General features: G+C 34.3%; 1 protein-coding gene and 1 pseudogene across 4 annotated transcripts in view; both read right to left on the bottom strand.

Annotated features, from left to right (window-relative positions):
* The window catches only part of LOC113120659 (DNA (cytosine-5)-methyltransferase 3A-like), a 45586-nt pseudogene extending 29243 nt beyond the window's left edge, over positions 1 to 16343 (bottom strand).
* Positions 16344 to 19967: 3624 nt separating this feature from the next.
* The window catches only part of LOC113120662 (dystrobrevin beta-like), a 29612-nt gene continuing 23849 nt past the window's right edge, over positions 19968 to 25730 (bottom strand). For 3 of the 4 annotated variants that reach the window (XM_026290623.1, XM_026290619.1, XM_026290620.1), the window contains 5 exons: positions 24202 to 24370; positions 23873 to 23962; positions 22846 to 22896; positions 20560 to 20590; positions 19968 to 20479 (listed from right to left, as the gene is read on the bottom strand). In XM_026290623.1, coding sequence (XP_026146408.1) covers positions 20586 to 20590; positions 22846 to 22896; positions 23873 to 23962; positions 24202 to 24370 — 315 coding nt within the window. In that variant the 3' untranslated portion in view covers positions 19968 to 20479; positions 20560 to 20585. The remainder of the gene's footprint in view (positions 20480 to 20559; positions 20591 to 22845; positions 22897 to 23872; positions 23963 to 24201; positions 24371 to 25730) is intronic. The other variant, XM_026290622.1, reaches the window with a different exon arrangement.

Below are 25730 nucleotides of genomic sequence, written 5' to 3' on the forward strand. Positions count from 1 at the left end.
CCACACTTGTCATAAGAAGCACTTATAATCTATCTGTTGTCAATGAAACATAAGCTTTTTTGGTATATATATATACAGTATGTGTGTTTGCTAATATATATATAATATTATAATAGTTTGAAAACAAAGAAATTAATATTCTTTTATATTAGTTTCGCAATTAGTGTTGTAATTTTACAGTTGTGCTGTAAAACAAAACATTATTATATTTTTATGCTTAAACACTCCTTGCTAAAAACAAATACATTTTTATCAAATAAAAAAGCCATTTTATTTTTGACTAAATATTGTAGCCATAGTCCTTTAAATTTGTACATTTATGAAATGTGATTCTCAAAATGTATTATGTTCCTTATTCGACAATATTTTACTGTTTGAGTCCCCACCTCTCCTCTGCTGGTGTCGCTGCTGGTATCGTCCTCTTCAATGTCTGAAAGACAAACACAGAGGTCATTTAGAAGAAAACAAGGCTAAAAGGAAAAACTGACACAGATGGAAAACACTTGGCCAAAGCACTGATGCAAGCCTGCATCAATGTGGAAGTACTTAAGGGGGCGATATAGCTAATGTCAAATGTTTGTTCCATTAAATCAAATATTTATTATTTAGCTAGCTAGTTATAAACATGTTGACAGTTGAAGAGTGTGTCATTGTTTTTTACTAAATTGTTCCTGAAAGACGATTCTAAATGGAGAAGTGTACACCCTAATAGCACCTCGTGCCATTCCTTTCATCGCATCCTAAATAGTATTTTCTGACACATTTCACATTTGAAGTCGATCAGACTGACTATAGACAGGTGACTCACGGCGCTCCGGGTGCTGGAGTTTCCGTCTCCCTCGTTTTCTTCCGTGGAGTGGAAGGGGCAGAGTCTCCGTCTGCTCCAGAAGGTGTGTCTGTGCCGTTTTGGTGGGTGGAGTCAGGGGAGGAGTCGCTCTGTTCAGGTTTTTCTTTGAAACACGATTCTCTGCTTCACCGTTAAACCCCGCCTGCTTAATACAGGCCACGCCCTCAATCACACGCCCACAACTATCCACCTATCAGAAGACACATAGAGCGAATGACTCAGCAAATGCCGGATTAGATACATATGTCAGGGAATGAGAGTAATTAAATGGTTACACCCAAAAAATGAAAATTAGCCCATAAATTACTCACCCCCCGAGGCATCCTAGGTGTACATGACTTTCTTCTTTCAGATGAATCCAGTCAGAGTTATATTCAAAACTGTCTTTGATCTTTCAAGCTATTTAATGGCACTCAGCATGTGTTGTAGTGCATCAGTCCAAAAAGAAAAGTAAAATAAAAAGCACTCATCCATAATAAAAAGTCTTTCACACAGCTCCAGGTGTGTGAACACCCTTTAACGTGGGTGCAGATGTCGCAGGGACTTTCCCTAATTAATGCAGACTAGCAGATGGATATCACTGAGCTAAACTTTTACATTACAATTGTAAGTTTCAGCAGTAACACACTAATATCCTTATTTTTTCATTTGAGTGGTGGAGGGGAAAATATATATTTTAAAAAAATATATTTATCTCACCTAAATGTTTGATCATGCACAGCATTTTTGCTTTTTTATAATGGTGCATTTGTTGCACAATAGCTTACACACAGAACAAGCCTGATTGCGTGCGCTGTATGTGAGGTTCACACATACTGTGTTTGCAGTGTGTATGCAGTCTATGTGCAGTATGCAAGCAGTGCAGAAGCAACAGGTGCTCACTGTGCTTTCACACAGGAGTCTGCAGTTAATCCATGGCTGATTCCTACAAACACAACATTCATCCATTATTTTGATTTTGAATCCAAACATTGTTACTTAAAATGTTTTTTCAACATTGTGATTCACACAGTACAGTAATAGTCTTTCATAGATGTGTTTAAATGCAATAAATCAAAAACATTTTTTAATGCTTTTTACTTTTGCATTTACTTGTTAAGTTGATTTATATATTAAGTTCAATGAAGTAGCAAAATATTTAAACTACCTTTCTTACGTTTATCACAAACAGTCAGCTCGACTGCCTCTTCTTTTGCATTTAAATCTTTATTACAAGCAATCCTACCGTTCATAAAGAACTTTAATTAAGAACTTTAAAATGATTGCATTTGTTTAACTAAAAGCTCTCTTTTCCTTTAAATCTAGCCCCACATAGGCACTGCAAAGAGTGTAATATGTGAACCTGGCGTTATGTGTGTGCGCTGCGAGTATACATGAGCGCACAGTGATTTAAATGGTTTAAACACTAGCAAGAATTAAAAAGACAAAATGTAATTTATAAGCTTTAGTAATGATGCGACCCTGCCTCGATTGAGAAAGTGTCAACTGTGTAGCCTGTAGTTCGCTTATAGTGCAGATGCGATGTGATTTGAAGCCATTTGCGCATTTTTAGAGAAAGAGAGAGCTCACGCAGTGATTCACTCACGCTGTTTGTGAAATGATGTCTCACATAGTTTTTAAATTACTTTCAAATAAGTTAATTAATGAAGAAATATGAATTGTACCTCACCTTCAGCATTATATATATATATATGTCTAAGGGGTTAATGCTCATAAAAAAAGATTAGAAACCCATTTGTAAATAAACATTTCCCCTTTTTTCTTTATATATTTTCATCTGTAGCTTCCACTCAGTTCTAGTCTTGAAACCTGATATTTCAAGCATCATTGGCTTTCGTATCATAAACTGCATGCAATATTCTCCATTCGTTGCTTCAGATAAAAACACCTGCTAAATGTTAAATGTAAATATGCATAGATTCATATTGCAAAAGACATACTAAGGTGCAATGAAACATTAGTGCTAATGGAGTCACGGATCAGCTAAAGATCAATTATTTCTGCATTACATTTTAAAAGATGCTACATAAGCATTTACCTCTTTAGAAACAAATAATCAACATCTAACAGTATTCACAACCCATTTTACTGGAATAATGTGACATATTTCTGAGCGAAACTGAATATTCAATGAGACAAAACATGATTTTATCTATCAGGGATTGATTATTTCTTTAAAAATGATGTGCATTAAGACAGTAAAACAGGGTTTTGATAGATTTCACATTGACTTAATCATCAATCAATGAAGAAATTAAGCAGGAAATAGCTCAAATGTTTGGGGGCTCCTGGAACGTCCCACAGCGTTACGCGTCTGCAAACTTTATGATGAACAATTAAAGTCTCTTAGGTTCAGTTTGACGAGTGCCGTTGTGACTTTTACTGCTGTCTGTGAGTTAGTAGATGCTAAACACACTCGCATGCGCACATGAATCAGGGCAGTAGCACACATATTAGTGCTTTCTAATGGTGTCTTAAATCAACAGGTGAGAAACTCTATAAACCTCAAAGGACCTGCAGGTGCTTCGACACAAGCGCACACACTTTCTACACTCATTCTCTTTGAATAAAGAAATATATGGTTGAGTAAGTGAATGCATACGCTACTAGCCACAAAGGCTTGATCTCATGCATGCAAAATGGGTCAAACTCAAATTGAGCGGCTGGAAAGCATCATCAAAGAGTTCATTGCGCTTGCGTACATGTGTGAAGTATGTTTCTGGCCTAAAGCGAAATACATTACACAACAGAAACTCCATGGACATTGCAAGATCAAGGAGATGAACTGGATCAAATCGTTCAGAGGAGCAACTGTACATCAAAGTGCGTAACAAGCCCTGAGGCGAAGGAGAGTGTTTAACATTCATTTACTGAATAAACACTGCAATTCCCACAAGCCTTCTGTGCGTTCAGATCACGATACGGCCGTGATGGTTTCATTAGACATCTGTAGGAAATTTTGTAGTCTTTTTGCCTGGCACTTTTGCAATTTTGTTATAACGTACAACCAGTCTGTTGATATGATAAATGCATGCGTGAAACGTATTGTGGGGTTTAAGCTGGTTTTTAAGACATTTTTAAGTCCAAGTAAAAAAATTTAAGGAATAGATGGAAGGAGCCCCAAAAAAACTATCAAAATATAGTTTTTTGATTAATTTAATACCATGAATTAGTCAAGTCAAGTCACCTTTATTTATATAGCGCTTTAAACAAAATACAATTAAAGGCAGTTCATCATTGAATTCAGTTATGTCATCTCTGTTCAGTTTAAATAGTGTCTGTTTTTAGTCAACGATATCGCTGTAGATGAAGTGACCCCAACTAAGCAAGCCAGAGGCGACAGCGGCAAGGAACCGAAACTCCATCGGTGACAGAATGGAGAAAAAAACTTGGGAGAAACCAGGCTCAGTTGAGGGCCAGTTCTCCTCTGATCAGACGAAACCAGTAGTTCAATTCCAGGCTGCAGCAAAGTCAGATTGTGCAGAAGAATCATCTGTTTCCTGTGGTCTTGTCCTGGTGGTCCTCTGAGACAAGGTCTTTACAGGGGATCTATTTCTGGGGCTCTAGTGAATATAAGACTTGATTTAAGACCCTTTTAAAGGTCCTATGACATTTCACTTTCTGAGGTTTTTTAGATTAATATGAGTTCCCTAGTCTGTATATGGTCCCCAAGTTTCTAGAAATTTGAATCGGTGTAAATTGAGATTTTCTATCTTTCTCTGCCTTTGGGAAAATGGAAGCTCAAACAAGCTGATCTTGAATCTCCTCGTTGTGACGTTGTAACGAGAATTGTTACCTCCCCTTTCTCTGCTTTGCCCGCCCAAATATTTACATATATTTCAGTCGCAATGTCAGCACAGGCGTTTCAAACAGACTTTTATGATATGGATTCGACAGCACCGCCACAAACAGTGAGTAACAGTGTTCATTAAATGTCTGATCTGTGATCAGTGATTTCTGAGTGTAGCTAATCATTCAAGTTCACACAGACTTTCTTTCTAAATCGTTTAATACTGTTTATGCATCAGTGAATCAAGCCAGTGACTAAACGATCAACTTCACGTTGTTTCTCTTAGTAGCATGAAACAAATCTGTTATTTAAATTGTGATTTAACTACAGAGAGCGATCAAAGAAACGCTCGCTTTTTTTCTGAGCTGTCACACATCGCGAGTACATCTGCACACTTGCCCAAACTGCCGTTACAATGAATGACGCTGTTATGCTGCACAACGGAGCTCTTACTGTATTCATGTGTTTGCTGTTAGCTGTGGTGAAAGCATTTTGTGAGATAATGTGTTGCAATAATGACGAGATCACTGCATCCACGCGATAAACAGACTCTGTCTACTCAATGCTCATCACTGCAGCCTTTCATGTGATGGGGAAAAGATCGAAAAAATAATGATATAATCAACACTTCCATGATTCGTTAATCTCGACAGCTGTAATAGAAATATATATATATATATATATATATATATATATATATATATATATATATATATATATATATATATATATATATATATATATATATATATATATATTTGAGAGGGGTTTCACATGTAATATGCATTTCGTTTACTCGGAGTCTCCCAGCAGACACGCCCCTTCAAACAGAGCATTCCAGCCAGAGGACTAATATCAGGATCTAAAAATGCTTTTTATTTCTAAATTTTAAATGTGAAAATCATACTAACAATATAAGTACACCTAAGGAAACATTAAAAAGCATTTAAAGAAAAGGAAATAATCCATGTCATGGGACCTTTTAAGGCCTTAATTTGTTGAAAGGTGAATTAAGACCCTTTTAGGACCCACAGTGCAGTGTTAATGTGTGAAAACCACTAACACTTAAACATCACCTGTGAAAATTTCTCACACTTGAGAGTATCACGTTTTAACATAAACAAAAGAATGGGAATAATTTAATAACCAAAACATGGGAAGAAATGAAAACAACTTTGTTTGTCTAAAATCAAGCTCTGCTTACTTTGGTCAATCATCAACCAGCTTCACCAGGTGCATTCTGGGATGCTTTTTTGACCCTTCTTTACCATCTACTGGCTATGTCTATTGTAAAATCATATATAATCATATATATATATATATATATATATAAAAATATTACATCATTTAGTAAATATACACACACACACATATACACACATGTATATATATATATATATATATATATATATATATATACACACACACATACATTTCATATACATTGGCACAGATAATTCTATAGGAATATTTATATGAAATTCTATTATAATTATTAAATACAATTATTACTTTGTGAACACTATATGGAAAGCACGGCATATGTATGTGTATATATATATATATATATATATATATATATATATATTCAGTGTATTTTACTAACTTTTTGATAATTATTTTCAATTCTGGTTGTTTGATTACAATGATGCTTCTGACTAAAAATTTCACTACTTTAAAATCTCAATTTCCCAGCAAATGCATATGTCAAATATCATTATATCAGCTGACTTCAATCTGGTAAATAAGAGACATTTTTCACAATTCAATCAATTCGTCAAAAATAAAAGCCTCACATTCTCCATTTTTGAGCAAACATCCTGCTTTGCTCAAAACTACATCACATAACGGAAGTAAAAAAAGGTCTGCGACTGCGAACAGCGTTTACCATTGACTTGAAGTGCAAGTCTAGAGCAAATTACTTTTAAAGAGACAGTTCACAAAAAAGCAAAACATCCTCTTATCTTTTCATTTCAAACATGACTTGCCTTATTCTGTGAAACTCAGAAGACACTTGGAAAAACATACAAAACTTTAAACCTTTCTTGTTGTTGTTCAGTACAATGAATATTGAGTTGGATCCCATTGACTTTTATTGTATGGACAACAAAGTTCTCTTGAGATACTGAGATTTAAAACGACCACGAGGGTCAGTAAATGAAGGCATTTCTGGATGAACTGTCCCTTTAAGATCAAGTGAAACATAAACTCAGTCAAGTGTGTCTACACGTTTGACTGGCCGTGTATGTGAGCTTCCTTCCTATCAAAACTTCAGCATCTGTTTGGTCCATTAATGCTCGGGTCTCACAGATCAAACCCTGATAGATGGCGATTATGATCACTTTGATGTTCATCTAAAACAATAAGCAAGACACTGATGAGAACTTACCATCATCAGAGACCCACAGACTTCAGCACCTCGTCTTCCTCTCTACCTTCTTCTGTATCTGTCTCTCTCTCTCTCTCTCTTAATCATCAGACTTCCTCCTGGTCATGTGACCACATCTGCTGCAGGCCACAGTTTCCTGCTCTTGCCACCGCGCTGGAGTAAACCTACCCTTACCTGTCACTAAATGCTGCGTGGGGGGTGCAAGCGTCTCAGGCTCAGTCACAGGTAGAGTCCCTGACATTACTAAACCGTAGTCAGCTCAGAACTGTTGTAGTTAATCAATAATCATGAAAATACTTACAAGGATAGTTTATGCAGCAATTCTGACACCATTTACTCAATCAAGTTTTTCCAACCTGTCTGAGTTTCTACCTTCTGTTGAACACAAAAGAAGATATTTTGAAGAATGTTGGAACACAGACAGTTGCTGGTAGCCAATGACTTCAATAGTGCTTTTTTTCATACTATGGAAGTCAATGGCTACCAGCAACTGTTTGGTTACTCACATTATTCAAAATTATCTTCTTTTACATTCAACAGAAAAAGAAACTCATAAAGTTTTGGATCAGCTTGAAGCTGAGTAAATGATTTTCCTCGGTCCGTTTAAGACAGGAACACGTCAGCAAAAAAATGGAAATTATTCACCATCATTTCACTCCGAACCTTTATGACTTTCTTTTTTTCCAGTACAGACAAAAAGGCGTTTAGAAGAAGTATTTTATATGAAAGTAAAACAAGACAGGTACTACTGAGATCCATACTATAATTTCCATACAATGGAAACTCATGGTGACTATTAAGTTTTAAATATTAAAAAATAAATACAAGTAAATAAAAAAGCAGCATGAGAATACTAGTAAAAATTACTTATGAACTAGATATTCACTATAAATTCAGATTATACAATACTGTTCAAAAGTTAACGATAAGACTTTTTAACGTTTTTGCTCACCAAGGCAACATTTATTTGATTAAAAATACAGTAAAATTGGAATATTGTGGAATATTTTTACCATTTAAAATGTCTGTTTTCTTTTTGAATAATATTTTAAAATTTAATTTATTTCTGTGATGCGCAGCTGTATTTTCATCATCATTACTCCAGTCTTCAGTGTCACATGATCTTCAAAAATCATTCTAATGTGCTGATTAAGAAACATTTCTGATTATAATAATGTTGAAAACAGTTGTACACTTTTGTGGAAACAGTGATGGATTTTTTCTGGATTCTTTTATAAATGGAAACTTTATTTTACTTGAAATAGAAATCTTTTGTTATGTTATTAATGGCATTTATATATGTTATGTTACCGTCACTTCTGATCAATATAATGTGTATTCATTTCTTAAATAAAATAGACATTTTCAAACGTTAGAATGCTAGCTTCGAACAGACGTCTCCATTGAAAAAAATAAGATCATGCAGGTTTGGAATGACATGAGGGTGAGTAAAGGACAGGAGTGAACTGTCTCTGTTTAAATCACACATGAAGAGCACAGACACATGGAGCTGAGGCTGTATCTCATGCAGTATTTGATCAGCTGCTCTTTTTCAATCATGACTCACAGACATTCAGATCAGCTCAAAAGCATGCCAAAGAACTACTGCCATACAGAAGACAAGCCAATGAACATCCTATGCAAATATAGTGTTTTATTATGTTTTCTAAAGCTGTGTTCATGTGTGTGAGCCGTAGCTGTGCAAACAGTATGTGTGTATGACGCATGTACTCACTCCTGGTGCTTTACGTTTTCGAGCGGGTCGTCCGACTCTTCGTGTTGGTGTGTCCGTCACTCTCTCTTCATGTGTGACCTCACACACTTTTTGTTTAGCCTCTGGACTCTAAAACACACAAACACATCAGAACTACAACAAACACACACACACACACACACAAACACATAAAAACACACTTTTCTTTTTCATTTGAAGTTGTAACCTGAGATAATAGTGACACAGAAGATATTCATTAAAATATTTTCTCTCTAGAAGAAAATGAGTGAGGCGATGACTGCTTCAGCAAACAAACACCTACCAATGACAAAATTCTGCAGAATGAATTCATTTTTTATTATTTTAATATAATTTAAGTTGACATTTAATGTAATAATACAATATTATACATATATCACACCTATATAATAAATAAAAGAATATTATAAAAATAAATGAATACTATTAGAAAAACAAAATAATTTTCAAATGTTACAATTGTAATTTTAAGAACTTTTATCAAAGAGTGTAAAATAATAAAATAAAAAAAGGAATTGTACTTTGAAGAACTTATTATAAAATAAAATAATTTCAATTTGAAAGACTATTAAAATAATAATAAAAAGGGGTAAATGATCGAAAATGAATTTTAATTTGAAGGACTCTGATCTATGAGTGTATAATAAAAGAATAACAATAATAAATGAATGAATTTGAAGTATTTATTAGCATAAAATAAAACTAAATAAAATAAAACAGATTTTTAATTTGAAGGACTTTAATCTGTGAAAAGAAAAGAAAGGAAAAAGTAAAAAGGAATGAAACTGAAGGATCTATGAGCACTTAATAAGCTAAAATAAAGGAACTTTAATATTAAGGAATTTGATCTATGAGTGTATAATAAAATAAAACTAAACAAAATAAAATAATAAAATTAAATAGATTTAAGGACTTTAAGGAGCATATTTTCCAGAGACAAATTCACACACACACACACACGTGCGCGCGTGCAGATCCGTCTGGACTCTCTCAGTGGGGATCCAGTCTGATGAGAGCGGTTACTAAGGTGAAAATGCTGCTTAGCAACTGTCTCCAGCAGGTCATGATGCTGCTCTACCGAACAAAACCGTGAGGTCATTTCCCTGGCAACAATCCCGGCAACCATGTGCCGACTAATGTTATTTATCCGCTAGTGTTATCACACACAACCATAAGCCACAACACATTGTGCAGATCTAATTCAAGAAGCCTCCCGTGTCTCTCATGAATCGTTCTGTCCTAACCTTTGAGACAACATCAAGTTTAATCAGTTCCCACAGGTCAGGGGTCACCCGGGGAGTACTTCTGCAAACGAGTGTGTGTGTGAAACTGCCAGAATGGATGTTAATAGTCATTAAACATTAACCTCAAGTCCATTAGAGATATGAAAACCACCAATGAACGTGATATGAACTCCACTCATCTGTGTTGCATCATATTAGTCGACTGTGGGTCAGTGGAGCGTAATGGAGCAATCAAAGACTTCAGCCTCAATCAAGAGAGACGTGATGAACCGTAACCACAGTCTAAAGACTAATGTCAGCTAAATACCAAATATATCTGAGGAAACAGTGGGAAACCTGAAGGCTTTTGTGTTTTAAAGACTAAAATTGTAGTATTTATAATAGTAGAAATGATTTCTATTCAAATAAATGCTGTTCTTTTGTACTTTTTCTAGCCAGCAAAGAATACCAAGAACAATTTACATTAACTTCGTAACTGTTTTTAATATTGATAATAATCCGAAATGTTTCTTGATCAGTAAATCAGTATATTAGAATGATTTCTGAAGATCATGTGACTCTGAAGACTCGAGGAATGATGCTGAAAATATAGCTGTGCATCACAGGAATAAATAACATTTTACAACAGACAACAGACAGTTATTTTAAATTGTAATAATATTTCACAATATTATATTTTTTATTGTAGTTGCAATCAAATAAATGCAGCCTTGGTGAGCAGAAACTTTTTTTTTTATTCAAAAACATTTTTTTTTTTAATCGTATCGATCCTAAACTTTTGAACGGTAATGTATAATCGCAATTCACAGTGTACTTTTTATTTTACTGTATTTTTGATTAGATTTACATTTCTAATGATATTATATATAACTAGTTATTCATTTTTAACAGATAATTATTTTGATTTATTAATCATTTGTAATTATTTTGAAAAGTACTTAAAAAAAGGTTGATCAAGAGTCATTTCAAAACAAACAGAATATATATATATACATACACACACACACACACACAGTATATACACAAACATCACACAGAAATCGCATAATTAAATATCGTATGATTTACTGCAGTCTTTCAGTGCCTTATATTAAATAATACAGAGTTAACATGGTAGTAATTGTACTAATATAATAATTAGTTGTAATTATCATAGGTTGCCTGTTTTACAATATGACTCAGTATGTCAGTGTTTAACAGTAAAGCAGAGTATTACATCAGAACATCAGAGCGCGGAGACATTTTGTGTCTGCTTTTGTCATCTCCGGATTATTTCGGTCATCAGTGGGTTATTTTGGGCCACTGCTGTTGCCAAGCAACCAGAATGGGCCGGGAACAGGAGGAAGTTCCCTGGTGTAACGAATCTGTTGGGTCCAGCACCTCTCTCTCTCTCTTCCACACACTCCGCTCTCCATCTTTAGGTAAAGTCACACACATATATATAAAAGCTGATATGATTTAATAAAATACACCTCCACACTGTCCTATAGGCACCAAATTATATCAATGGAAATTATAACATTTAAAATAACTTAAATATATAATAATATATATGACTATATAATACACTATAATATTAAAAAATTATATTTGCTTTATTAAAAAAATCGAAGTATTATAATTAAAATAATTCCCATTCTTTTTCAAATCCTCTGTTGAAATCCTATTATTAGCATTCACAATAACACCAAAAGCATGGATGCCGACACAAATATGGCTAATTATGAATTCATATTGAGTTTTACATGAGTAAAATTTGTTTTCAAACATTTTTTTTCAGTTAGAATAAAGCATATCCAGGCCAAGAGTTGAATGTGTGTGCTCCTCATTTAATTGGGTCGATTTTCTCTGCCAAAGCAAACACTGATATGATCACTGCCATAAATACTATATCAGCCGATAAATAACTTAAGGCGGGTTCACAGAGGGCATCTGAATGAGCAGAGCAATACAATACAACGCAAACAACACACACATCCCAGATCTCAAACACACCTTTTGCCCTCCGCAAGATCGATTACTAAAGCTCTAGTAACTGATTCACCTGCTCAACAGACCAAAGTTGGTGCAAAACCCAATGAAAACACTACAGTTAACCAGCTCACCCCCCAACATGTACTGTCTTTCAATACACATTAACACAGATCTTTAGACTGGAAATCCGTCACATCATTACTAGATTGCTAGGTTTAGGTGTAAACTGGCTCTCTTCCCTGCAAAATACACCGTAAAACTAATTCACCAACAATATTACATGAAAATCTACCACAAGCCTCACCTCACATGACTTCGAGCTGCATAGGTTTGTTAGACAAGGCTTTCTAAACACTGTAAGGCCAACGTACATACAGTAAACTACCGAGGCTGTGTGCTGCTCCAACAGCTGAAAACAGATTTATAATGACTGAACGGCCGTTAAACTGGAAAATGAAGAGTTACGGAGAGTTACTAGAGCGTTCCTACACACCCACAGTCGTAACCTCAATGACACTGCGGCGGTTTCTCTCGAGATTCCTGAGGTCAGTAGGACGGTAAAATCTCTCTCTCTGACGGGTTCCAGGTTAATACTTATGCCTGATTTTAATGAGTTTCCCTAATCATCCATGTGGTTATTTCGCCTACTGATTCCAAAGATGGGCCATTTCAGTTAAAGAGAACATTTGACTAGCACTGAGGTGAGATTGTATTAGTTTAAATTGGTTAGTTCTGTCATCACAGGGACCTATACAGGTATAACACAAAAAATGCTACAATAAGATCAAATTAATGCCATAATTTTAGATTATTGCAACTCGGATGACATACATTACTAGCCTTACAACTTAAAGTACAGCAGCTATAATACATGTGTAACATATCTTTCTTAATATAGGCTAGATTTTTTTGCTTTTAGGCTAAAAACATTTTGCGCAACATGCATACAAAGACAAAATGGACATAGTCCAATTATTTAAGTGTGATCTGACAAAGAACGGTAAAAAGGCTAATTTAAGATCATTTCGGCCCCCTTGTAGCAATTGTGATTGCGTAGCGAGCGTTTGTGTTCACGTTAGGCTACTTGCGCAAAGCGTTCATATGACATTTTGGTAAAACTTATTCAACTTATTTACACGTAAATTTGTATCTAATGAGATTGGAAAGCCTTTAATATATTGCTTATTATAAGGGCATTCCATTTTTCTTATTGTTTAACAAATTCCAAGCATTGTTTTGTGTTTATTAACACCACATTTATTCTAAAATCGAGTGTTGTGCAAAAAAAGGCTCCATAATCGACTTAATATTTATAATAATTGATTGTTTTGCCGCTTACATGAGCGATAAAAACAAGATATACTCAAATCAAAACATTCATCCCTTATGAAAATTGACCATGGTTTTATTCTAGTTTTTTTGGCGTTTTGATTACCATTGGTATAACCATATTGGTTTACTACAAAGACCATGGTTAAATTATGTTTAGTGTGGCAAAATCATTGTTAGTTTCTGGCAACCATGGTTTAACTATAATTACCATGTTTTTTGTTGTTTAATTTCCAGCAAAAGCATGGTTAATTTTCGTAAGGAATGTAGGCTACTTTATTTAAAGGCTCTAAACTAACAAGCAACGTTTTACACGGAAATACAAGTATTTTGTTGGATGTTGTGAACAGAGTATTTGTTTTCTCAATAGTTTATTTCTTTTAAACAGTTTTCAGACGTCTTTTAGTTTATAGCCGACTGCAAAGCCGTATCTGCGCCGCCAATCAAGTGACGCGTCAAAAGTAGAACGTTGCGTCATATTTAACGAAATCGGATTAAAGAGCGTGCATACAGTGCAAGCGCGCGCTTCGCTGAATACAGCCTTCTAACTGGAGCGTTCTAGTTTAGTCTCTTAGACCTCGTAGACGCTGTAAATAGGTGTGTTTTACTCGCAGCCTGGTGTGTCCTTCTCACTTTGCCCGTGTCAGGCGGCTTCCATTCGGTTCCCAAGCACACACACACACACACACACACAAACCAGTGGCTCTTACCGTTTTGTTCTCCGCTGCGTCACAGTCCAGATCAAGAGGCATGATGAAACAAAAACACACTACAGGCCTGATCGATGCATTTGAAATCAACGCAAATGAAATAAAAGACATTAAAATGCTGAGGGACTTTTGTGGCGATGAAACTGATCCACCTTCTGACCATCAAATCCTCCTTCTCCCTAAGAAACCAAACACAACAACGACCGTATTAATTTATTTCTGGAGTAAAATTGACATTTATATATTGAGAGTGCATGGTTGTAGGAAATCTGATGATTTATTCTGGCAAAAATCTATGAAAGGCGACACATTTTGTAAGAGCATAACAGGAAACACAAGTAGGCTATCTATAATGTTTCCCTCATTATCCCCTGGTATATATAAATGAGGCAAGATTGTCTTATCACATCAAAAAAGACTTGATTTGCGTCCACAGAAGACAAACAGCAGCCAGTTTGTGGTTTAATGTGGAGAGTCTGTAACATGGCGGGCGTTGAATCCCTGCCAGCTTGTCTTTGCGCTTTATAACGCGGCCGCGTCGCGTCGCGTCAACACGCGTTAGTTCCATGACGCGCTGGAAAAACGAGCGCACTTCTCGTGTATTTATAACATCTCATTCATTTTCACATAATATCTCATTAAAAAAGCTCCGACATATCATTTAAACACCACATGAGGAGTTTTTTTCTGATTATGAGCGAAAAGATTTTGCTGTCATCTTATTCACATAAAATTAGATTTGATAAAAAAAAACTCTCGCACGCAAAGTTGGTTAAAACAAAAATGTAAAAGATGACGTGAATCGCTCGTCATCAGTAAAAACTTGCTCTTTTTTCTGCCAAGACTGAGTCTATAGACATCTTCAAGAAATTTTTAAACAGGCCTATTTTGAGAATATCTAATGTTTGATAAATCATTAGTTGACACTAATGAAAAATACACGAAATTTAAGACTAACTTTTTGTAAACGTTACGTTTTGATAAACTACAATATGATGCTCGCCAGATTTGATTAATTAATTACATCTATTAAATGTAACTTAAGTAGGCTATTTTTTTAAACACACAATGAGCCATTAGGAAAAGGAAATTCGGCCTGGCCTCTATTTCAGATCCATCTAAACACACAATAGGGCGTTTCTGATGTTAAACAATGAGCAAGTAGAAGAAATGAAAGGGAAAACCCAGAATAAAGTTTTTACAACACATTCAGGTTCATCACAGGATCATCTTCTTATAAAAAAAATAAATTTAAAATAAAAATAAATACCTTTTCACTGTATTTCACTCTTTGGAGATTACACAGTTCTTGATGTTATTAAATGTTCTTCATAATGTTTTAAAGCACCAGATGCTTTCTATCTTTTTCGTGCTCTTTTGCTGTAATACGACTATTATTTCTGAGCATTTAGAAAGAGCTCAAGGTGGTCACAAAGTTGCACAAGTGGTTAGAAGCGTGACCTGCTGGGGGTCACAGTCCACACATGACACCTGACACAGGTGTCCTCACAGTGGACAGACCTTCATGAATAAACACAAACTCAAAAACGCATATTAAATTACAGTTAATAATAGACCATGAGCCTAATACACTAATATAGGTCAAGAGCTTTCATGCTTTATAAATGTATTTTATGAATATTTGAAACCTCATTAACATCAGAAACCAATGGATATAACATATTTTGCAATAAATCACATTTGCACGAATAATCCTGAAAGAGGCCTCGCTTGAATTAACATCTCAAAATCAACCAGAAGAGCTTGCAGTTATTTTTAACCTTCGCTTCTCACGGAAGAGGAATAGTTACACTCTAAGTTAAGATAAAGTCAAAGTTATTGATAGATATTGCATTAAATCCTGATGATGAAGTGTAATGCCGGTTCACAGATTTCAAGCTCGCTTCATTCACACATTCATTTCGCGAACTGAACTGAATTAATATGTGATATGAACTCAGGCGAGCGGAGAGAATAGAGAACTCTTTTAAGGCAGCAGCTGCTGGATTTTGCGTCGCACATCTGCGCAGATCTGAAATCATCATCTTCATCATCATCGTCATCTTCCTCCTCCTCATATGCTAGAGAAAAGCTCGGTGTGTGTGTATATCTGCGTGAATTACCCGTTTCGCCATGCAGCCCCGGGCCTGAACCCTCCGGTGGTCGCGCGCTGCCCGTCTTCCCTCCGCGTCTCTCCCCGTCCTGACCCTCCCCGGCACCGGCACCGGCCTGCTCCGCTCCGCCGTCTAGGGCTTCAGACGCCGCAGAGGCCCGTCAGCGGGAAGGAGCTATAGCGGGGTCCTAGAGTCCGTTAGATCTGGATCAGCAGTGACGTCACAGTAATCGCGCACGCTGGAGAGATCCATGAAACACGTGATTTTTCAGGCATTATAACTTTTCTTCGCGTCTAGTTAAACATTTCTATGTTATGTCCGTGTTTTACTTACAGGTCGGTTGCTATACCTTGATTTTACAGTGTAATTTGACACACTGCTGAAGGTCAGTCAGGGTCTCAAGGAATCTCAAGGAAAATGTGTACCATATTTTTGTTCTTGAAAATGTTCTTGAAATAAGTCAAAAACATTTAAATATGTATTTGATAAAAAATACATTAAAAACGGTATTACTGTTAAATATTATTACAATGTAAAACAACTTATTTCTATTTGGATATAGGCTATATATTAAATTAAATTAAATTAAATTTATGCATTTAGCAGATGCTTTTATCCAAAGCGACTTACAGTGCATTCAGGCTATCCAATTTTTTACCTATCATATAGGTTACTATATATACAGTGGGGATTGAAAGTTTGGGCACCCCTTGCAGAATCTGTGAAAATATGAGTAATTTTCAAAAAATAAGAGAGATCATACTAAATGCATGTTATATTTTATTTAGTACTGTCCTGAGTAAGATATTGTGGATAAAAGATATTAACATTTAGTCCACAAGACAAAAAAAAATGCTGAAATTATTAAAATAACCCCACTAAAAAGTTTGGGAACCCTTGGTTCTTAGTACTGTGTTCTGTTACCTGATGATCCTCGGCTGTCTTTCTGTTTTGTGATGGTTGTGCATGAGTCCCTTGTTTGTTCTGAACAGTTAAACTGAGCAGCGTTCTTCAGAAAAATCTTTAAGGTCCTGCAGATTCTTCAGTTTTCCAGCATCTTTGCATATTTGAACCCTTTCCAGCAGTGACTGTATGATTTGAGATACATCTTTTCAGACTGAGGACATTTGAGGGACTCAAACACAACTATTTAAAAAGATTCAAACATTCACTGATGCTCCAGAAGGAAACAAGATGCATTAAGAGCTGGGGGGTGAAAACTTTTGGAATTTGAAGATCAATGTAAATTGTACTTTATTTGTGTACCGGGAAACATACAAATATCTTCTGTTGCTTACGAAGGGCAGAACTAAATGGAAAACAATTATATTTCAACAAAATAAGAAAAATTTGTCCATCTTCATCGTGTTCAAAAGTTTTCACCCCCCAGCTCTTAATGCATCTTGTTTCCTTCTGGAGCATCAGTGAACGTATGTATAGGTATTTATTTTTCTATATATTTCTAACACACTGATAAACGGATAAAGATGTGAATTTTTTTTTATTTGATGGTATTAAATAATAATTAAATAACATTGTTAAATATTATTACAATGTAAAACAATGTGTTTCTATTTTATTAGGTAAAATATAAATTTTTCATATTCATATATATATATATATATATATATATATATATATATATATATATATATATATAACTGCCTCCTCAATTTTAAAACACCACCATATATATATATATGGTAATAACAATAAATTATGCATAATTACATACAAGTGTAAACCAAACCCTCATCCTAACCCTTACCATATAGTCAGTGCATGTAGTTCTTTAATATTACTCTGTACTTAAATGTATAAATACTGTAACAAGGGCACCATAAAATAAAGTCCAAGCAAAAATGCCAATCATTCAGTACCATGTAATACATTTGTATAACCATGGTACCATTTTTTTGAGGGGATTTGACCTCTCCAATGGGCCAAATGCAGAATAATATAACTGTAAGAGAGAGAGAGACAGACAGACAGGGAAAGCGAGACAGGCGAGGAATGGTGTCCTTGAGTGAATCTCTGCAGCGTCTTATTCTGTCACACACAGATTTCCCCCAGAGTACACGTCTGTTCATGCTGCTCTCATTAAAATTCATTCCACGTCATGCCTGCTCACGCTGGCAGCGTGCCGAGACCCTCCGACTGCCCATCTCTCTCTCTCTCTCTCTCTCACACACACACACACACACACACACACACACAGGTACTCATTGTGAGGAGTTTACAGCTCTCAGATCTCACTTATACTGTGACAACAGAACAAACATGCAACTCCTACAAAGAGTAAAGAGAAGTATATATACAAACTTATACAAAGAGAAGATACTGAGAAGTACATGCTTTTAGTGCATAGAAGTAGTATGCAAATATGGCCACAACCACTGAGAGCATCATATTACAAGAGTATGGAAATCTGTTTCCACAGTAGAATACAAACAAGAACCAAACAAAATATCATATCTGCAACTTCTTATCAGAAAAATGTTGTGCTTAAACCTCACAGTTCACAATTCAGTTATACACAAAGAATTGTGAGACGACTAAGAATTTTCTCGCAATTCTCAGTCCTCACAATTTTGACCAAGTTTTTATCGCAGTTCTGAATTTTTATTTCACAATTTAGATTTTGTTTTCTCAGAATTTTGAGAAACAAAGTCCAACTTTGAGATAAGTCACAACCTTTTTCTAATTTATTTCTTTTAAAACTTTTTTGTAAAAAAAAAAATAATTTTGTAATTGCAATATATAAAAATTAATTGTGAGAATTCCTATCCCCCCCTCAGAATTGCAATTTTATATCTGCAATTCAGAGTATATATCTCTCAATTTAAATTTTCTTAGAATTGTGAGATAAAAAGTCACAATTGTAATTTTTTTTATTCCATAGTGGAAAAAGGGGTCAATATTAAAGAGAAAAGAAAAAAATACTCCAGTCTTTTGGTTTGTTTTCAAGATATCATTTATTCTGAACACAACAAATCATCACTTGAAATCACATGCATGTAAATCACAGCCTCATTTCAGTAAAATTTGCTTCTTAAAAAAATATTAAAGTTGTTCGGTGCAAAGAGCGAAAACACTGCGGCTACCGGCACCGTAATGATCTCCTGCACCAAACCAGCCAACTTTCACAGAAGAGATCTTGATCCGAAGGGCACAGGAAGTGATGTCATTAAGCCCCATGTACCGCAGGTAGAATCACATGATGCAGAGGTCCAGAAACAAATGACTCCATGAATTAACTTAGCGGAAAAAAAAAAAAACTAAATATGGACTAAAGTTTAACCCAAAAGTCAAGAGTAAATATGATGAAAGACTTCAAACAAACTAAACCACCAAGTCATTTTTGGCAGATATTTAAGATTAAAATGAAATGAAGGCATCAATATGATTCACATTCCAGCTTTACACAAACACACAACTGTAGAAAGGCACAAAAGTACACACACATCCAGAAAAACACACAGCAGGTCAGACGTGAGCGCAAATGTTTGTAGGTAAGAAATGTCCATTCATAGGAAATATTGACTACAAACATTGCTTCTAGAAAGAAGAAATCAACAAAACGATTAGTAAACCTCTCCAGTAATAGGAGCACAGTACATCCACCTCTTCATTAATGTACCTATTTGAAAATCTATAAAACTAAATCAATTTGATCTTAAATATACATAAATGCTGAACTGGACTTCTGAACTCAAACATTTGAAATGACCAAAATATTTCCTCAAATGTACACTGAAAAGCTGCTAAAATGCTGTCCGTCTACTGAAAATAAATAAAAAAGTAAATCAAAAATAAATTACAGTAATGAACTCGACCCTTTCTTTAATTTAGTTCTTTAGAAGAATCATTTATACTGCATTTGCAGCAACCTCATTCCTGAAAACAACATGACCACACCCACATCCAACAAACCACGCCCACATACCCCAGCCAGCCAATCAACTCATCACGCTCGTCCATCAATCATGCATCACTTTCTATTGTGTTCCAACCTCAGTCCATTCAGTCTCGTTCTCGTCAGATCTGACACATCTTTGGGTGTTTGTTTTTTCTAAAGCTTTCAAATTTGAACAAAATCAGCTACAAAATTCAAACGAGAATAATTATTCGAACTAGCAGGTCCGCAACACAGACCGTTAAAACTGCATCTCTATCTTAAAAACAAAGACGGGTAAAAACACTAAAAACAACAAAACATTTTCCTTCTCAAGCACTCCACATCAAATCCCTGAACACGCTCTGATTGGCCAAGTCTGGGTTCAGAGGTCATTGTCTTTGTGGTGATGTGTTTGCATGGTGATGCCACACCTGAAATAATGCAAAAAAATAAAAAATAAAAAATTAGTTTAATCAACACACCTACAGATCTAATGCTGGGTGATACTCACATGGCACTGCTTGCTTCATTTTTGTCTTAACCTGGAAAACAAAACTCAAAATTATAATTTTAATGTCAAAGATTCACTTTAACCTTGTAAAACCTCACATATAAAAAAAAAAAAAAAAAAAAAAAAAAGACGAAGATTTTTCTGCATTGGAACTAAAACACGTTTCATAATTTGTGTCATATCAGATATATCAGGTTTTTGGCTCAAAAAGTAGGATATAGTGAGAATACGGAGCTTTTTGAGGGGAAACATTTCAGTTCTACTCTGATATGTATATGGACAAAAAGCAGGATGTAATTCTAACAGCTTATAATGTAAAACAAAGAGATCAGTCTTACATAAACTGCATACAAATATGTTGTCACTCTATATCTGGCCATAATACGTCTTTAGTAAGATTTAAGACTTAAATGTTTAGTTTTATAATCAAAAAATGATGCAATGCAATACAATGTTGATTGAGAGGTGAACAAATAAAACTTCCCAGAAAGCATGCTGATTATATTTGACACTCAGATTTGAACACGATTCTTCAAATAAATTATGCATGTATAATTAAGTAGCCAAAGTTGCTTCAGTCAAGCATTTAATTGCTAACAATGCACACAAACAAGGCAAAAGTTATTCTTATGCATACTTGACAATAATCAGTAAAGATTTTAAAGCAAAAAAATCATCCACAAGCTGAAGGTGGACATATTTACAATTATACTAAAATGCAAACTTGCTAAAAAAGCATAAAAGATCAGTCAGGTGACAGAATGCATGTAGTATATATTACGTATAACAGGATTTTCTGCAGTTTTAAACATATTGATCATTTAAAGGCTGTAGAAATTTGCCCATTAAATAAGATGCAGTAGACTTAATAGGGTTAATAAAGATAATATCTGCTAACATACTGCAAAAGCTGTAATATTCAGACACAGAGAGACATTGTCTGGAAGTCTCTGGTGATCCATTAATTCTCTTATCTGGAATTAGTAAAGCTGCTTCAGCTAAGTACAGTAACTAATTGAGTTGATACTTAACCCTTGTTTAACCTACATAGTGTTTTAATTAAATAGACCTTCTAATTGTGCATATAAAACAGCTGGCTTTTGAGCCCCTCGTTATCATATGCATAAATAATGACAAAAAAAAATGCTGACACCAGCTTCATTAACTAATACAGTTACTTTTTTTCTTTATGTACATATGTTCCCAACTGTAAGTTTTTTTTTTAAATGAATTATTGCTTTTATTCAAGTACACATTAAATTGATCAAAAATAATTTCTGAAGGATCGTGTGACACTGAAGACTAGATATGATACTAGACTGAATGATGATGCTGAATATTCAGTGTTGCATCACAGGAATAAATTCTATTTTATAATATAATACAATAAAAAATGGGTAATTTAAATTGTAAGAATATTTCACAATTTTACTGTTTTTACTGTATTTTGATGAAATAAATGCAGCCTTGGTGAGAATAAAAGAGATTTTTTTAAAACATTCAAAATCTTGAAAGGTGTGTGTGTATGTGTTTGTGTAAAATACTTGAAAAATGTATATTTGCAGAAATATCAAGTTTAAATTATTTGTTAATTTAGTTTGAGATCCTATTTTAATTTTCTTTTACACATTTTTCAAACAAATTCTTTAAAAAAAAATGAGCCTGTAAATGCAAGATACCATAAGTACACATATATAATGATCAATAATCTAATAGTCATTAGGGCATTTTACCAGAAACATGTTTTAAGTGCTGCTCTCCAGGAAATATTCACTCAGTAAACGATTCCAGCTCCAGCAATTTTGAGCAAACTTCTGCTCAGAGCCTAATTTGAGTGATGGCGTCTGAAACTAGCAGAGAAAGGCCATCAGAAGCAGACCAATAAAACATGAGCTGGATGGAGAGATGAATGAACACAGCAGAGAAAGAGAAAGAACGAGCGCGATAATGAAGGTGTTTCCCAGTACGGGTTCGGCTCATAAAGGTTCAGTGTGCTGGAACCCTCTGACCCTACAGGAAGTAGTTAAAAAAACATCCAGCACCCCTCCACACACTCATAAACAGCCTCCTCGTTAATACTAACGAGTAATTAAGCACTAACGAGCCCCCTCAGACAGAACAGACACACGCCAGACACACACACCCCCGCCCCATAAAACATTATGAGCTTTTGTTGTGTGCAGAGAGGATAAATCTAATGAAATCCTTGATGTTCATGTAACCAGGTCTGCATTCAGGAGCACAGATGCATTCTGGGTAATGTAGTTCTGATGTGGAGGGTAATACCTCTGTCTTTGCCATTTTGCAGCAGTCTCTCATCCTCTTCTCCATCTTCTACTAAAGACAACAGAAAATATTATATTTTGTTTGTATATAAAAAATTAATTAATCAAAAAGCATACACTCCAGTTTTGTAACAATGTTTTGTCTAGAGACATTTTAATAATTTTAACTATTGTTTTAATATTTATTGTTTAATATTTTATTAAAAAATTGAATACAAATCGTTCTATTTCATTTAAATAAAGCTGAGATAATAATATTAATTAGATTTATTTTTATAAAGTTGCCTTGGCCACCAACTTAAATAAAATAAGTTAAAAGTACTAGAATTACTAAAACTAAAAAAATAATAAAAGGCTCAAATCTAATTTGTACAAAAATAATTAAAATTAGAAATGCACTTAAAAAAATTACTTAAATATAAAGTAAACTTATTGATATAAAATCTGAAAATTACAAATTAAAGCAAATAAAAATATTAATAAATATTATAATAGTATATAAATTATGCTAATTTAACAGGTAATGAAGGTACTCATATAACTGAGATAATATCATTGATTTTATTATGGTAATTTTTAATAGATTTTTTATTTTATTTTAGTTAGTTTTAGTAATTTTGTTGCATGTTATATATCTATATCTTTTATAAAATCTGTATTTCAGTTTAAACATTTTAATAAATCAAGTGTTTGAAGGAAAATGAGAAATGTTTGCTTGGCATTTAATGTCACCTAAAAGCTTTATTTCAATAACAAAATATTAAATGCGTTCAGATTTAGTTAACTATAATAACCCTCATGAACCAATACATTTACATCTCTATATTCAAATGCTATAATGGCATCAGAATGTCCAAAAATGTGTGTGTGTGTTTACTTTTTAGTAGTTTAGCTAGTTTATTATTAATATAGTCCAACTGAAAAGGATTGTGTGTCTGTTTCAATTAACAGGTAACCTGAAATTCTCACACCATTTCTCTGTCATAGCTGTGAGAACACAGATTACCCACAATGCATCGTGATCGTACCTGAGTTGAGCTCTTTGACCAGTGAAGACATGGTGTTTGTGATGGAGTCTGCTGCCACCAGAAGATCATTTCGCAGGTTTCTGCGAGGTCCTGTATGTTTTGTAAGTTTATTGAGTTAAAAAAGGCTCAAATCACTGAATTGTTACACACTACGAAAGATGCATGAACTGCCTAATCTACAGATTAACTATTTTGGATTTATGAGGTGTCACAATGGGTTGGGCTACTCACAATCTGAATCATGTGACCGACAAAAATGCTTGTTGCTTGTCAGAAAATAAAAAACACAGTATTCTCTTTTGTGTTAAAGTAATAAATTAAGAGGTTACCCTGAGCAAATGCTTCCTGAACATCTCCACCCACTCCAGCTAAAGAGTCCTGGGGCCCGTGGGTGGGGACGTGTCCTTGTGTGGGGGTGGGGCCTGATGAGAGAGAGCGAATGGGCATCTGCATAGAACGAGGGGAGGCGTGGCTGGGGGAGGAGCCAGCGGCTTGAGCCTGAAGAGAGAGAATGAAAAGTTCATATTGTACGAGACACACCTGCTAAACCTTTCTGCTAGCACTAAAAACTACTGACTGATCTGACTGTGTGTGAACGCATATTCACATCAAAACTAAAGCCAAACTGAAATAAGAGAGGCTGGGTAAAAAAATAAAGCAAATGGCAAAGAAAGGATTGCTGAAACAAAACAACTTACATTTTTATGGAACACTTAAGTCTTAAAATATGTGCTACTCCTACTAACACTTAAAAAGATGCATTCATATTTTTTGTGAGGTTACAGCAGACACTGGAAGTTAAACATCGGGAGGAAAAGAAAAAGATAAATACTTCTAAATGAAAAAAAAAGAAAAACAATGGAAAGGAACTTTCACATAAACAAGCAAGAGACACTGAACAATTTGTCTCACATGCACACTCAAACAGAGCATTTTCATATCCCCATGTTCATGTACTAATACACTGCTAAAATAGTACAAGCAGCAGGTTTATAGATGGAAATCATATTAGCTGTAATGTTTCTTTTTTCATAATATTAGGAATGAGTGAGCAGTGTTATTTTATTTATATACTATAATAGTATAATTTCACATTTTGAATCAGCTTTTATTTTAATTTTAGTAATTTTATGTTGTAATTTTATTAGTTACATTCTTAGCCATTTTATTGGCTTCTGTTATTTTTTATAAGTTTCTGTCTTTTAATATTTCTATTTAATTTTATATATATTTCAGTTTTAGATTGAGTAATTTTAGTACTTCAGCTTTAACATGTTTATTTCAGTTAGTGGCCAAGGCAACATTTATTTTTCTTTTTTTTAAGCTAATGTTTTTCATATATATTTCAGCTTTATTACTAATAAAAATAATAACACTGCCAGGAATACACTTTATTTCACTAAATTGGTTTGACTGGATTTTATTAATTTTGTAAATTTTTGTCACTTAAAATATATGTAAAATATAGTAAATTATACTCTAAATTTATAGAAAAAAATCAATCACAAATGTTAATTTCAGGCCAGCGCAGAATTTTCTGTGGATTTTTACAATAGCAATTTTTCATTTATGGGTAAAATAAGATCTATCTAGTAATGTATTAATGTGAAAAGACTTACACATTTAGTTCTACAAGATAAATGACACTCAGTCAAGACCTCAAGCTTGAATTCTGAAGGTGCTAGGTTTTATAAAAACCTTAGTTAATATACATATGTGATTGTCTGATTTTTGAGGCATGTAAACTCAAACTATGGCATTGTGATTATTTAGCAACATAGCAACTTAAATATAATGTTGTAGTACCTTATTTTACTCATAAATGTGAGTCTTGAGCACAAAACCAGTCTTAAGTCTC

This window comes from Carassius auratus, chromosome 20 (genome assembly GCF_003368295.1).
Source record: "Carassius auratus strain Wakin chromosome 20, ASM336829v1, whole genome shotgun sequence".
NCBI lineage: Eukaryota > Metazoa > Chordata > Actinopteri > Cypriniformes > Cyprinidae > Carassius > Carassius auratus.